Below are 11,154 nucleotides of genomic sequence, written 5' to 3' on the forward strand. Positions count from 1 at the left end.
GGAATAACATCGAGCTGTGAAATTGAATATAATTTATAATTGGTGAATAACTAATAGGTGGAAGCAATATTGACAATTTAGACATTCATACATAATAGGTTCTTTTGTATCAGTCAACTATGTACAGTGCTTAATGTTTTCTTAATGGCACATGTTGGATATTAGTTGTTATTTGTTAATGGGGAGTTGAACTCGTGACCTCTTTATCACTCCAATGGTCCAACTCCTATGCTCCTAATCCCAAACCTCCAAGTCACCTTATCACTCCAAGTGATTGATGTAATGGTTTTAAATAAGAAATTCAGAAAACAACTTTACAACAAGTCTCACAAACCAAAAGCTAAATTATATGTCATCAGTCAAAATGAAAACATATGGGTGTGGGAGTAAGTAACAGCATTATTAGCTGCTAGGAACTTGCAAAAGTCCGGCGGCCACTTGTCATTCGATGGCAAAAAATCCAGCAAATTGGACCAATTGTTATGAACTTGCAAATCATAACCTTGAAGATTCAAGATTAGGGAAACAGGGTTTATTCGCCCAAATAGTTTTATTGATAACAAAGAGAAAGAAACACAGAGGATGCTAATCCCCTCATGCTAGAACACTCTCTAGTTTACAAGTTTCAATTGAAAGAATTCCCAACTTCCCAAAGGAAGGGTTAGGTCCTATTTACCACATAGGACCATCTTACAACATAAATAACTAACCTAAGGTTACATGAACACCTAACTATCCCTTAACAACTAACCAGCAGCTTTTTCCCTCTTTCTATGATACACTTAGTGTTTTATCGTTTAGAGAGGGTGCATTGTGAAGTCTAACATTGACTGTATGAAACCCCTATTTCTAAATAATGAAAACATGGCAATTAAAAAATAAATAATGTGCATTCAGTAGAGGTCTTTTAGTTTCTTTTCATTTAACAATTTAAGCTTATTTGAGATTTTAATTTCATTGAAGAGAATTAGTTAAAGAAAAGTAATAAAGGAGAAAAAGAAACAACAAATCATTGAATCATGCAATTCATATAGGTGATATGAATTGCACAGAATCACACATGTATCCCGCAGTTCTAAATCATTTATAATTCATCACATGATGCAAATCATTGGTGTGCTGAATTGTATCAAACCGTGCAATTCAAAACACAAATCACGCCATTCTAACAGCTATAGAGAGGAACGATAGGTTCTATAAGGGTTATTTGACGAGGAGGATTGAATCCCTATATCATGCTCAAAAACAGACTTAAACTTTTTTTCCTTTCTTTTTTTCTTCTTTTGGTTCCAGGGGGTTTGCCTATTGACATATCAGACACCTTGGGTAGGTTATAACCACACAGCTGTTGCATTCACATGCATGGACCTGTTATTAATAGTTACATAGACCCTCTCTAGGTTGCAGTAACTTTAGATTTACACGTCTATGTTCCATGATTCCAAAATATAGCAAAATGCATAGTAAGGAGTCAAGGAAGAGTTAGTTTAATATTAAGTTTCCGAAACTAGTCAAACCCAAATGACACAACCAATAAAAGCATAAATTAGGATATAAAAAATGGAATATCAATGTAAGAGACACCTTTCGTTGAAATTATAAAATGGCCATACCAAACTTCTTTTGTGTACAAGCACAAAATAGAGCAACACATTTCTCTGGCATTTCAAAAACCAAGAATGACTTAAATTGAACATTAGGATGGAGATGCTCTCAAGCAAATGTAAAAAGAAATATTGATTTGTAAAAATGAATTCAACTGAAAAAGTACACCATATCAAACATATACAAGAAAGCCATAAAAATCGTTCATTGGCCATGGCAGAGAGAACCCAAAGCAACAACACAGTAGAATGAGACAGAATGAAAAGCAAGTGTGATCATCATGTGAACACCCAAGTTTGAGGAAAATGCAATACATTCATAACAAGCCGTGCATAGATTAAAAAAGAAAATTGACAGAAGAAAACCACCAATTCCCAAAAATACCCTAAAATAATGTCTTCACTATGGAGCAACAAAAAGACCTAACTCAGTTCTACCAAGAATAATATCAAGAACAAGGTCAAATAGGTTTTACAAACAAAAAAAATACTCACACACTAACCTTGTTTTTGAATTCATGAATCACTTAATGCAGAAGCAATAACACAGAATTCTTAGAATACAAATTGGGGTTCAAGCCCTAACATTTACCATCAGTTGAAAGAACAATAACAGGAACACACAAAAAAAAGGGGGTTAAGTACAAGAATTGCGTATTCGATCAAGTCCTAAAATACACGCAAATTGAAAATGAACAACGAACCCTCACTCACGATTCAAATTATATAGTTATTTTAAAATAATAATTTAAATATCATATAAAAGAGAAATCGGAAGATTATTTACCTGGCAACGAATAGGAAGGAAGAAGAAAAGGAATCGGAAAATTTGATTGAAGAGAGAGAGGCAAAAGAAGGAATTGGATTATGAGATGAGACGAAGGGCGAAGAAAACGGCAAGGTGAAATAAAAACAACACTTCACAATTACAGAGTCAATGTGAATATGAATGTTAATGTGAATGTGTTTGTGTTTAAGTGTTACTTCCTCTTCTTTTTCTTTCCTTTGAGATTTTGTTTGTGAGATAGAAATGCAAACCCATTAAGATTGAATACTTTACAATAGATGAGGATAATAACATAAATAAATATTTATTAAATAATTAAATTAGTAAATAGAGATTATAGGAATGACAATAAATCTTGGTGTGTAAGGTTAGTTATTTTTGCTGCGCGCTTATTAGCTGGGTAACTTCTTCTTAATTGTCTTGCGTGTTCCGACTTACTACTCATTCATTGCATTTCTTCATACGAATAATTTTTTGGCATATTCTTAAATCCTTTTATTTTCCTTTCTCTGCTACTACATTACACCACCTTCTCGAATCTCCACTTTTTTCGAAAACGTTTTTCTTTTATTAATATTATTTTTTGTTGGTCCAAGGGGTTTTATTCAAATTCACATAGGTTGACATGACATGTCAATTGCGTTGCGCGTGCTCAACCTAGTTTAATAAAGAAAAATAAAACAAATTCACATTGTATGAGAGGTCTTGTATCCTCGTTCAATCCATAGCTGGCTATGTTGATATATGCATAAGAAATGTTATTTTCTCATCAATAAATTTTTTCAAATGGATTGATTAATTTATAAATATGTATTTTATATGTTTGGATTAATTAATTTAAATGTATATTTTTGTGTATTTAAGTTGATATTGACTATTGATTTTATTTGGTCCAAGAATTAATCAATATATTTATTTGATTGTAAACATTATTACTCCCTTTTTCGTATAATAATTAATTTATTTGAAAATAAGTGACTCATTTGTCATAATTGTTACTCATGGACGGTTTGAAATTCAACTTATTGTATTTTTAATTGTTATTCCATCCTTTAACATGATTTCAAATTTATAATTTTAGAGAAAAATTTAAGAATCATTCTCAATTTACAGAATATAAGTTTAACTATTAGGCTACTTGATAAATTAATAAAAAAAAATATTTAAATATATATTTAGTCAATGTAAATATATTATTTTTTACCTATTATTTGTAATGTTTGTAGTCTTTACAAATATACTATTTATTACTTATAACCCCACAATGAAATTGGCATTAAAGGTGATTCATGTGTATAGATAAATTCAAAGACTCAATCAAATGTGAAATAACAATACAAAAATAATAATACGCAGAAAAAATATTTTTGGTGGTTTTAACTGTGTTTGTTTAAAATTTTAAATTAATGCATATATTTTTTTATAAGAATGAGAAGTTGTTAATAGTTACTTTGATTTTTTTTCTAATTAATTTTAACAAGTATGGTAACTTAGAGCTAAAATTTTAAAAATGTTTTTCACTATTATAAACAAACACACTTTAGGTTTTGCTTGAAACCAAAATCGAGTAACTTAGCCTAAAGATCGAGAATAATAAGAAACTTGAAATTGAAAGCCTTGCATAAGATTGTGATCTTAATTGACATAAGAATTCTTGCTAGTTGCTAGAATTTATGATAAAGAAAATCCTGATTTGGTTAAGTAGTAAGGATGAAAAACAGAGGGTGTACTAAAAATCAGTAGAATTTAGACAATAATAATAATAATAATAATAATAATAATAATAATAATAGTAATAATGTTTACAAAAATGTGCACAACGCAGCCTAATTTGTGGTGATGAAAGTAAATGTGAAATACGCGAAGATAATCAGAAGAAGCATAGAATATTGTAATCTTGTAGAAGTTGATGTTCCATAAGTTGGGCCACGGATACTTCCACCACTTCCCGTAGTTGAAGGAGAATTTGGAATGTTGTAAATAGAAACACCCACCGGAGGAGAAGTAGAAGCTGATCCTGAAATCACAATAACCAATTAACTTTTTCACATCTCTAAATTACATTATTACATATTACATTGTGAAATAAAGATAAATAGATAGATAGACAGATAAATATATTTAATATGTACCTCTGCAGGCATTGATAGGAGGTGTTTGGACATTGCAAGTTGCGGGGAGTGCGAAAGCACGAGTTTGATTGATGTTGAGACTAGCAGCAATAGACGAAGCACCGCCGTTAACAACCTCACATAGGCACTGTGGTTGTGACCCGACCACAGATGCAAGTTGTGAGCAACAACCAGAGGAAGGGATGGAAGAGTTTTCTGTTATGTAGTCAAGGCATGGAGAAAGACTCAAGAGTATATTGGCACAACTTGAGTCAAATTGTGCCACTGTGACACCCCGAAGAGCCATTACAACAAGGACCATGCTTAGCAGCATCTCAATTCTTCTATCTGCCATTTTTTTAAGATACTATGACAAGAATGTTGGTGATCAAATGTCAATACTTAAATGACGAATTGGTTGTTTTTTGTCTGTGGATTGTTTTATGGGGGGAAAAGTCACTAGATAATTGCTTATAGCGACAAAAGGGAAGTGTGAAATAAAGTGTCACAACACTTTTTTTTTTGCTTTAATTTACTTTAGATTCTTTGTTAAGAATCTAAGTGAAACTTTACAAATTTGATTTAATAAAGTTGCCTTATGTGTCCTCTCTTATGGTTCTTATCTTTTATGCTATTTTGATATGTCCCTAATAGTAATAGTTGATGTATGACTAGAAAAGCATTTTCTTTTCATGATGGGTTTTACTTTTGAGATGATTTGTGGTGAAATTAGTGTTCATATCCAATGTTTGACGCTTTTAGTGAAGCAATTATTATGATGGTTAATGGAGTGAGGTACTTAAAGGGAAGTAAAATTTCAATGCATTGAAAAATGACAAGAACAAATGCTTAACAGCGAAGGCAGGTTTTATAGGCATGCCCCATGTAAAATGGAATACTTTATTCCAAAAGCTTTTACATATACATGCCAGAGAATAGCACGAAAAGGACAAAATAGAGCAACAATAACAACGAAAACTGTTAAATAGGTAACGAATCTCTAGTGACAGATGGAGTTGTATTCTGATTTGGTTTCACACCGGATTAATGCACAATTTATTTTGTCCATTGTCAAATGATCTTTCAGTAAAATTTAAATTGTTTAGACGCTATACGTAGGGCCATTTAGATTGGATTTGGCCAATTTCGAAATTAAAACCGTGAATACTGGATTGTTTTGGATAAAAAACTCTTTAGGACATTATTGAGATGGGTTGATTCAAATGTTCATTTATGAGTTGAGTACATAGTTATAAAATTTCATCGTTATTGGTGGATTATTATTTTTCTTTTTAAAAAAGTGTCACAATCTTAATTTTTTCTAAAAAATATAGTGTAATTTATTTTTACTATTTTGTAGCAACTTATATATATATATAAATATACAATTAATGAGAATATTAAAATCATAAAATTTATCATAAAATGCTTTCATTGTAAGCATCAATATAACCATAGTTACAAAATTTCTAAAATTATATAAAATGCTCTTTATGAATTAAAATAACTAACGTGTATAGTCTTATAACAACCAAATCATTTTTAGAAATCGGGTCAACTGGGTAAGATAGATAAAATGAGTTGGGTATAGTTTTATTTAGTACACAATTTTTTTTTTGAGCGATTTGCTATTTTATAAAATTAGAATTATCCATTTACATTAATTTATTCGTCTCAAACTATTTTTTTGGGTCGACTTGATTTGGGTTTGGTTCAACCCATGTACAACCCTACTATTTAGTGAAATTGATTTTTTTCTTCTTCAAACCTCAATTTGTTGAATGATAAAAAGTAGTTTCAAATGACTTTGAAAATCTATATTAAGTATGGTTTTGTTATAGAATTGACCTTTAAAAATCTATATTAAGTATGGTTTCATTACAGAATTGACAAAATAATATGAGTTATTTAATGTATCTTTTTCCAAAATCACATTGGCTCAATGTGATCGAATCAATCATATAGCGAATCCAAACATACACTAAGTTAGAAATGTGACTAGTGAATAGCTTTTATAAGCCTAAATATAGTTAGTAAAGTGAGAATTTAACTAGCAAATAAATAATTCATATTATAACCATCTTTATGATTGTCAATGCATATAATTTGGATCCTAAAAGCTAACATCTCAAAAAAAAAAAAAAAAACTAACAAAATCTATCTATTATATATATTTAAAGTAAACTTCGCTGCTACCTCATACTATTTCCTCCACATATGTAAATATTTCTCACTTTAGTCAAAAAGTTGACGTGTACGTCTTCATAGAGAGTTTCATCTACTCAGTTTCTAAATAGTTTTTCCACAAATTCTATACACCATCCACTATATTATATTATATTCCTATTATTATTTCATAACGTTCGTCCAACATCTTTCACATTAATTCCACATTACTACTCAGTATATATATATATATTTGTCTGGATTAATCAACTTCGTATTTTCGCCTCCACCTGCCATCTACTTATTTGGTAGTATACGGTTTTCAGAATATATAATATTGAACTTAATAACATGATAAGTTTCTTCAACTTCTTCTGAATTGAGAGTGCATTTAATCTCTTGCTTACCCCTAAAATATATTTCGACTATTTTATATGTAACTTTTATTGTTGGATACTTCTCTTGTATAAATTACATTGATAAAATTGAATATATATTATTGATATAACTACTATATCAATAATCATTTGATAATTAGGATATAAAACTTCATATTGATTTTTTATTTATTTAAAATTCACTTATATTAAATAAATGAAAATATATCCGCACAACACACGGGTTAGCATGTAGTTATTTATATATTATTTATCAATGAAATTCTCACATCGACAATAAAAGTTGAAGCCACACTCTCATGAGATATAAGTCAACTTCTTATAAACTACATCAAACTTAATTAATTAATCACTTTATTTTTTTAAAATTATATTTTTATTTTCAGTGTCAAATCCATTACTCACACTTAGTGTCAAATCTATTTTCTAAATAAAAATATATAAATATAAATCCTTGTTCAAACTCAATTATTACTACACCAACTTTATGTAGCGAAGAAAGGCAACACGAGATCTGAAAATCTGAGCAAACTACCCCTATTGGATGAAATAGGTCTTACAACAGAAATATATATCCTCAAACTACTGACAAATCATTCATCATCGTGATTTGTAAATTTTTTGTTTGTTACCAATAGGAATGTTCTCCACCTTATGCATGATTGTATGGTACAATACAAACGTAAAATTTCAAAATTCAACTAATATCATCAAACTTAATATAAAGTTTTACATTAACTTTAATGAATGTGACAAGCTCCATTCTAGCCAACCACACCAAATTGTAACACTAAGTGAGAAAATTAACATGAATACTCTACGCCATTAATAATCAAGGTAGTTGAACTCCTTTATTATATATTCAAATCTACCACAATTATTCTCTTCTCCAAAATATAATTGAACCATTGCACTATAAAATTAATCATCCCTTCCCTTTAATCTAAACATATACCATTCTATCACACATTAATCATCTTCCATCCAAAACTAGTCCTCCCATTTTTTACAAATGAAATTGATACTAGCAACCCTTATAATCTCCTCATTAAATTTAATTCATGGACAAATTATTTCATCTTGCACATCCTCAATGATTACCAAGAGTTTCACTCCTTGTGCTAACATCATTACAGGAAGCACTAATAACGGTTTAGTACCATTAACAACGTGTTGAAATTCAATAGTATTTTTTACTAAGAAACAAGTTAATTCTAATAGTATTTTTTTTCTTCTTCTATGTTACAGCACCAAGTTCTTCTTTGCCAAGTTCTCCTTTACCAGCTCCAAGTATTATGAATTAGCTGCTTTTATGTTTTCAATTCATCCCAAGATTTTATTTTATATATATATATATATATATATATCAATGATTTATGCTGAGCAACTATTACTATTCCGGTGTGTTTGAATTGAATAATGAAAGTGAAAACGGTTATGTTTTGGCAGGCCCAGGATTTATTGGATCAAACAGCCCAACTATCCTTTCAAGTGCTCCAATTCCCTTAAGCCCTCAAGGTAGTGCAAGAGGATTCTAACCTGCACTCCATATTTAAACCTGCCACTCCTCAATCAACGTAAAATTACAATTTTGTATTTTATAAAATCTTCAACTTTTTTAATTTCTCATTTTTTGACACATCTTTTCAATTATTCGAAAGTTTCTAAAGTTCCGAAATGACAATTTCTAAATTTTTTGAAACTTCCGAAATAGAAAATTTCAGAATTTTCGAAACTTTCAAACAATTCAAAACTTTCGAAATAGGAAAATTTCGAAACTTTCCATATTTGAAAACAAAACTTTCGAAACTTTCTAAATTTTCGAAATGTAATCATTATTTCGAAAATTTACGGATTTGAAAACTTTCGAAACTTTTCAGATTTAGAAACTTCCGAACCTTTTTAAATTTTTGAAATATAATCTTTATTTCGAAAATTTGAAATTTCTGAAATATCAATTTTGAAACTTATTATAAATGGTTAAAAGAGTAAAATTATATTTTCATGTGTTTTGAGTGGGTGACATATATAAATGTGAGGGTGCATGATATAATCCTCGTAGTGTAAATCTTGATGATTGTTCATTCACTTCAATGTTTATTTAAAATGTGTAAAAAACACTGTCGAATTGGAGTTTTTGATAACATCATTTTAATTCAAATTTTTACTATCGAATTGAAGTTTTACACTACCGGATTTTGAAATATTGAAAAAGATCTAGAATTTTTGCGGAAGAGCTACGCCCTTAAATATTTAGATCATTTGCTAAATATTTTTTTGGGCTTACTTCACAGAAACAATAATTCACAAGAGTCCGATCAAATTAATATGGCCACCAAAAGTGTCTTAAAAAAAATTAATATATTAAGATTCCTTTGGAACAGATTCAAAAACTTTGGGAGTAGATGAAACATACAAATATGAGAATCTGAAATTGGCACAGGCAGGGGCAGTGGCACCATCATCAACACCAATAGAAGCAGAAGCTCCTACTAAAACTTCAAGAATTCTACCAGTTTTGACTCCTTCTCCTTCAGCATCATATCCATTGTCACCTTCTGCATTCTTACTCATAGGAATTGTAATGCTTTTTAGCATTCATTAAATTGTTAATGTGCAACAGCTACCATTCTTACTCATAGAAACATTATGCATGTATTAAATTGTTTTTTATTAGTTTCTGCTTTCTGATTGCTTAATATTATACACTCGTTTTCTTTATATAAGTAATTAATAATGGTTATATATGGACCCGTCGCAATTCAAAAATGATTGTTTGTGAGTGAATTTTATTAATTTTTTGCATAAGCATGATCTTCGAAGAATATGATTTAACTAATGAGTTGGTAAAAAAATGATACACTTAATGCTTAATTTTACAGCCATTGTAATTTAATAATCTCACGTTCAAAACTTTGTAAGTGATAGTAAAAAGAAAATAAACAAGTAATTTGATCCTCAAAATACTAGTTTAATTATATAAGTATTCATTTGATAAATAAAACTATTATGGTATAGAGTTGCAAAAGTTTATACAATTGGAGGGTTTGAAGGGGGGAGAAAAGATGGATTTATACAATTTTAGATACATTAACTAAATTGTTATATATTAGAGGAATGTCATAATAATAATAATAATAATAGCACTTGTTATTCTTTACTGATCTGTGGTATGAGTCAATGTTAAGTACATTATATCTCATTATAAAGAATTGAGATGCAGTTTTCGTTAAACCACATAGCTATTATCCTACCCCCAATAAGATTGTAGCTGCAGAAAAACATATTCATAGTCAATAGGTGTTGACAAACCCATAAATTCTGCAGCTGCAACAATGAAACATGGAAAGTTTTAGCACTTTAACAAAGGAAAATTATAGAGAAGCTAAGAAAAGGAAAGTGGACAAAAGACAAACCTTCTTAGGGACTTTGAGGGTAACAGAGTCAGAATGTCCCGATCCGATTTATGTTGCCTGCAGTCAGAAATCTCATGCACTCACGCAGTCAGCACGGTGATTCTTGGATCAAGACCGGACGGTCCAAATTTAAATATAGGTATTTTGAAGTTATAAAAACAAATCAAAATTTGCTTGCTTTCTGCACCATTCGATCTCAATCCAACAATCACCAATGTGCTGACGGTATGAATGCAACAAATCCAAATCCGTATCGATCACCATCGGGGCTAGCATTCCTCATAGCATTGCCTACCTACAAGAGGAGGGATCCCAAATCAAGGACAATGATAAGGATAAGTCTTGCATGATATCTCTCAACTATAAACTTTATTTCACAGACTGACACGGCCAAATCCATTACTGACATGAGATTTCTGAAAAACTTGTTTCATTAACTTATGCAAGCACAATTAATAGCCAAGAATTAAAAATACATGAACTTATTCCATGAAATAGATCTCATGGTCATCAAAATAGAGTTTGAATTACAAATAATTAATAGCAAAGTAGAGTTTGAATGTTTCATAAGCTAAACTCGAAGCAAAATATAAAATATTGATGGAATTATATATTTTTGCTATTACCTTGTGTGGCACAGTTTGATATTTCAATTGAAGTTCCCTCAGGGAA

The 11,154-nt window shown here is 30.1% G+C and overlaps 4 protein-coding genes across 6 annotated transcripts in view; 1 reads left to right on the forward strand and 3 right to left on the reverse strand.

The window, feature by feature from the left end:
• The window catches only part of LOC101512165 (F-box/kelch-repeat protein SKIP30), a 4,451-nt gene extending 1,865 nt beyond the window's left edge, over positions 1-2,586 (reverse strand). The window contains exon 1 of the mRNA XM_004493634.4: positions 2,392-2,586. The gene's annotated coding sequence lies outside the window, so the exon portion shown is untranslated. The remainder of the gene's footprint in view (positions 1-2,391) is intronic.
• Positions 2,587-4,151: 1,565 nt separating this feature from the next.
• Positions 4,152-4,959, reverse strand: LOC101512493 (non-specific lipid transfer protein GPI-anchored 26-like). The gene is made up of 2 exons (XM_004493635.4): positions 4,524-4,959; positions 4,152-4,408 (listed from the first exon to the last, which is right to left on the reverse strand). Exons 1-2 carry the CDS (start codon positions 4,855-4,857, stop codon positions 4,218-4,220), a joined length of 525 nt encoding a protein of 174 aa, XP_004493692.1. The 5' UTR covers positions 4,858-4,959; the 3' UTR covers positions 4,152-4,217.
• A 3,021-nt stretch (positions 4,960-7,980) lies between these two features.
• On the forward strand, positions 7,981-9,811 carry LOC101512807 (uncharacterized). Its single transcript, XM_004493636.4, has 4 exons — positions 7,981-8,217; positions 8,315-8,356; positions 8,516-8,584; positions 9,451-9,811. The coding sequence occupies exons 1-4, from the start codon at positions 8,079-8,081 to the stop codon at positions 9,669-9,671; spliced, it is 471 nt and encodes a 156-aa protein (XP_004493693.1). The 5' UTR covers positions 7,981-8,078; the 3' UTR covers positions 9,672-9,811.
• A 378-nt stretch (positions 9,812-10,189) lies between these two features.
• Positions 10,190-11,154, reverse strand: part of LOC101513351 (type I inositol polyphosphate 5-phosphatase 4-like) — a 4,338-nt gene continuing 3,373 nt past the window's right edge. For 2 of the 3 annotated variants that reach the window (XM_073365607.1, XM_073365605.1), the window contains exons 11-13: positions 11,109-11,152; positions 10,483-10,777; positions 10,190-10,393 (exon numbers count right to left, since the gene is read on the reverse strand). The gene's annotated coding sequence lies outside the window, so the exon portion shown is untranslated. The remainder of the gene's footprint in view (positions 10,394-10,482; positions 10,778-11,108; positions 11,153-11,154) is intronic. The other variant, XM_073365606.1, reaches the window with a different exon arrangement.

Source organism: Cicer arietinum, chromosome 3, assembly GCF_000331145.2.
Source record: "Cicer arietinum cultivar CDC Frontier isolate Library 1 chromosome 3, Cicar.CDCFrontier_v2.0, whole genome shotgun sequence".
Lineage (NCBI taxonomy): Eukaryota > Viridiplantae > Streptophyta > Magnoliopsida > Fabales > Fabaceae > Cicer > Cicer arietinum.

Excerpts from the sequence above, each read along its gene's own strand:
- LOC101512493 (XM_004493635.4), bottom strand. The coding sequence starts at position 4,857 with ATGGCAGATAGAAGAATTGAGATGCTGCTAAGCATGGTCCTTGTTGTA. Across the intron at positions 4,409-4,523 it reads TCCTATCAATGCCTGCAGAG|GATCAGCTTCTACTTCTCCT; the intron begins GTACATATTAAA and ends TTGTGATTTCAG.
- LOC101512807 (XM_004493636.4), top strand. The coding sequence starts at position 8,079 with ATGAAATTGATACTAGCAACCCTTATAATCTCCTCATTAAATTTAATT. Across the intron at positions 8,218-8,314 it reads TACAGGAAGCACTAATAACG|CACCAAGTTCTTCTTTGCCA; the intron begins GTTTAGTACCAT and ends TCTATGTTACAG. Across the intron at positions 8,357-8,515 it reads TTCTCCTTTACCAGCTCCAA|GCCCAGGATTTATTGGATCA; the intron begins GTATTATGAATT and ends ATGTTTTGGCAG.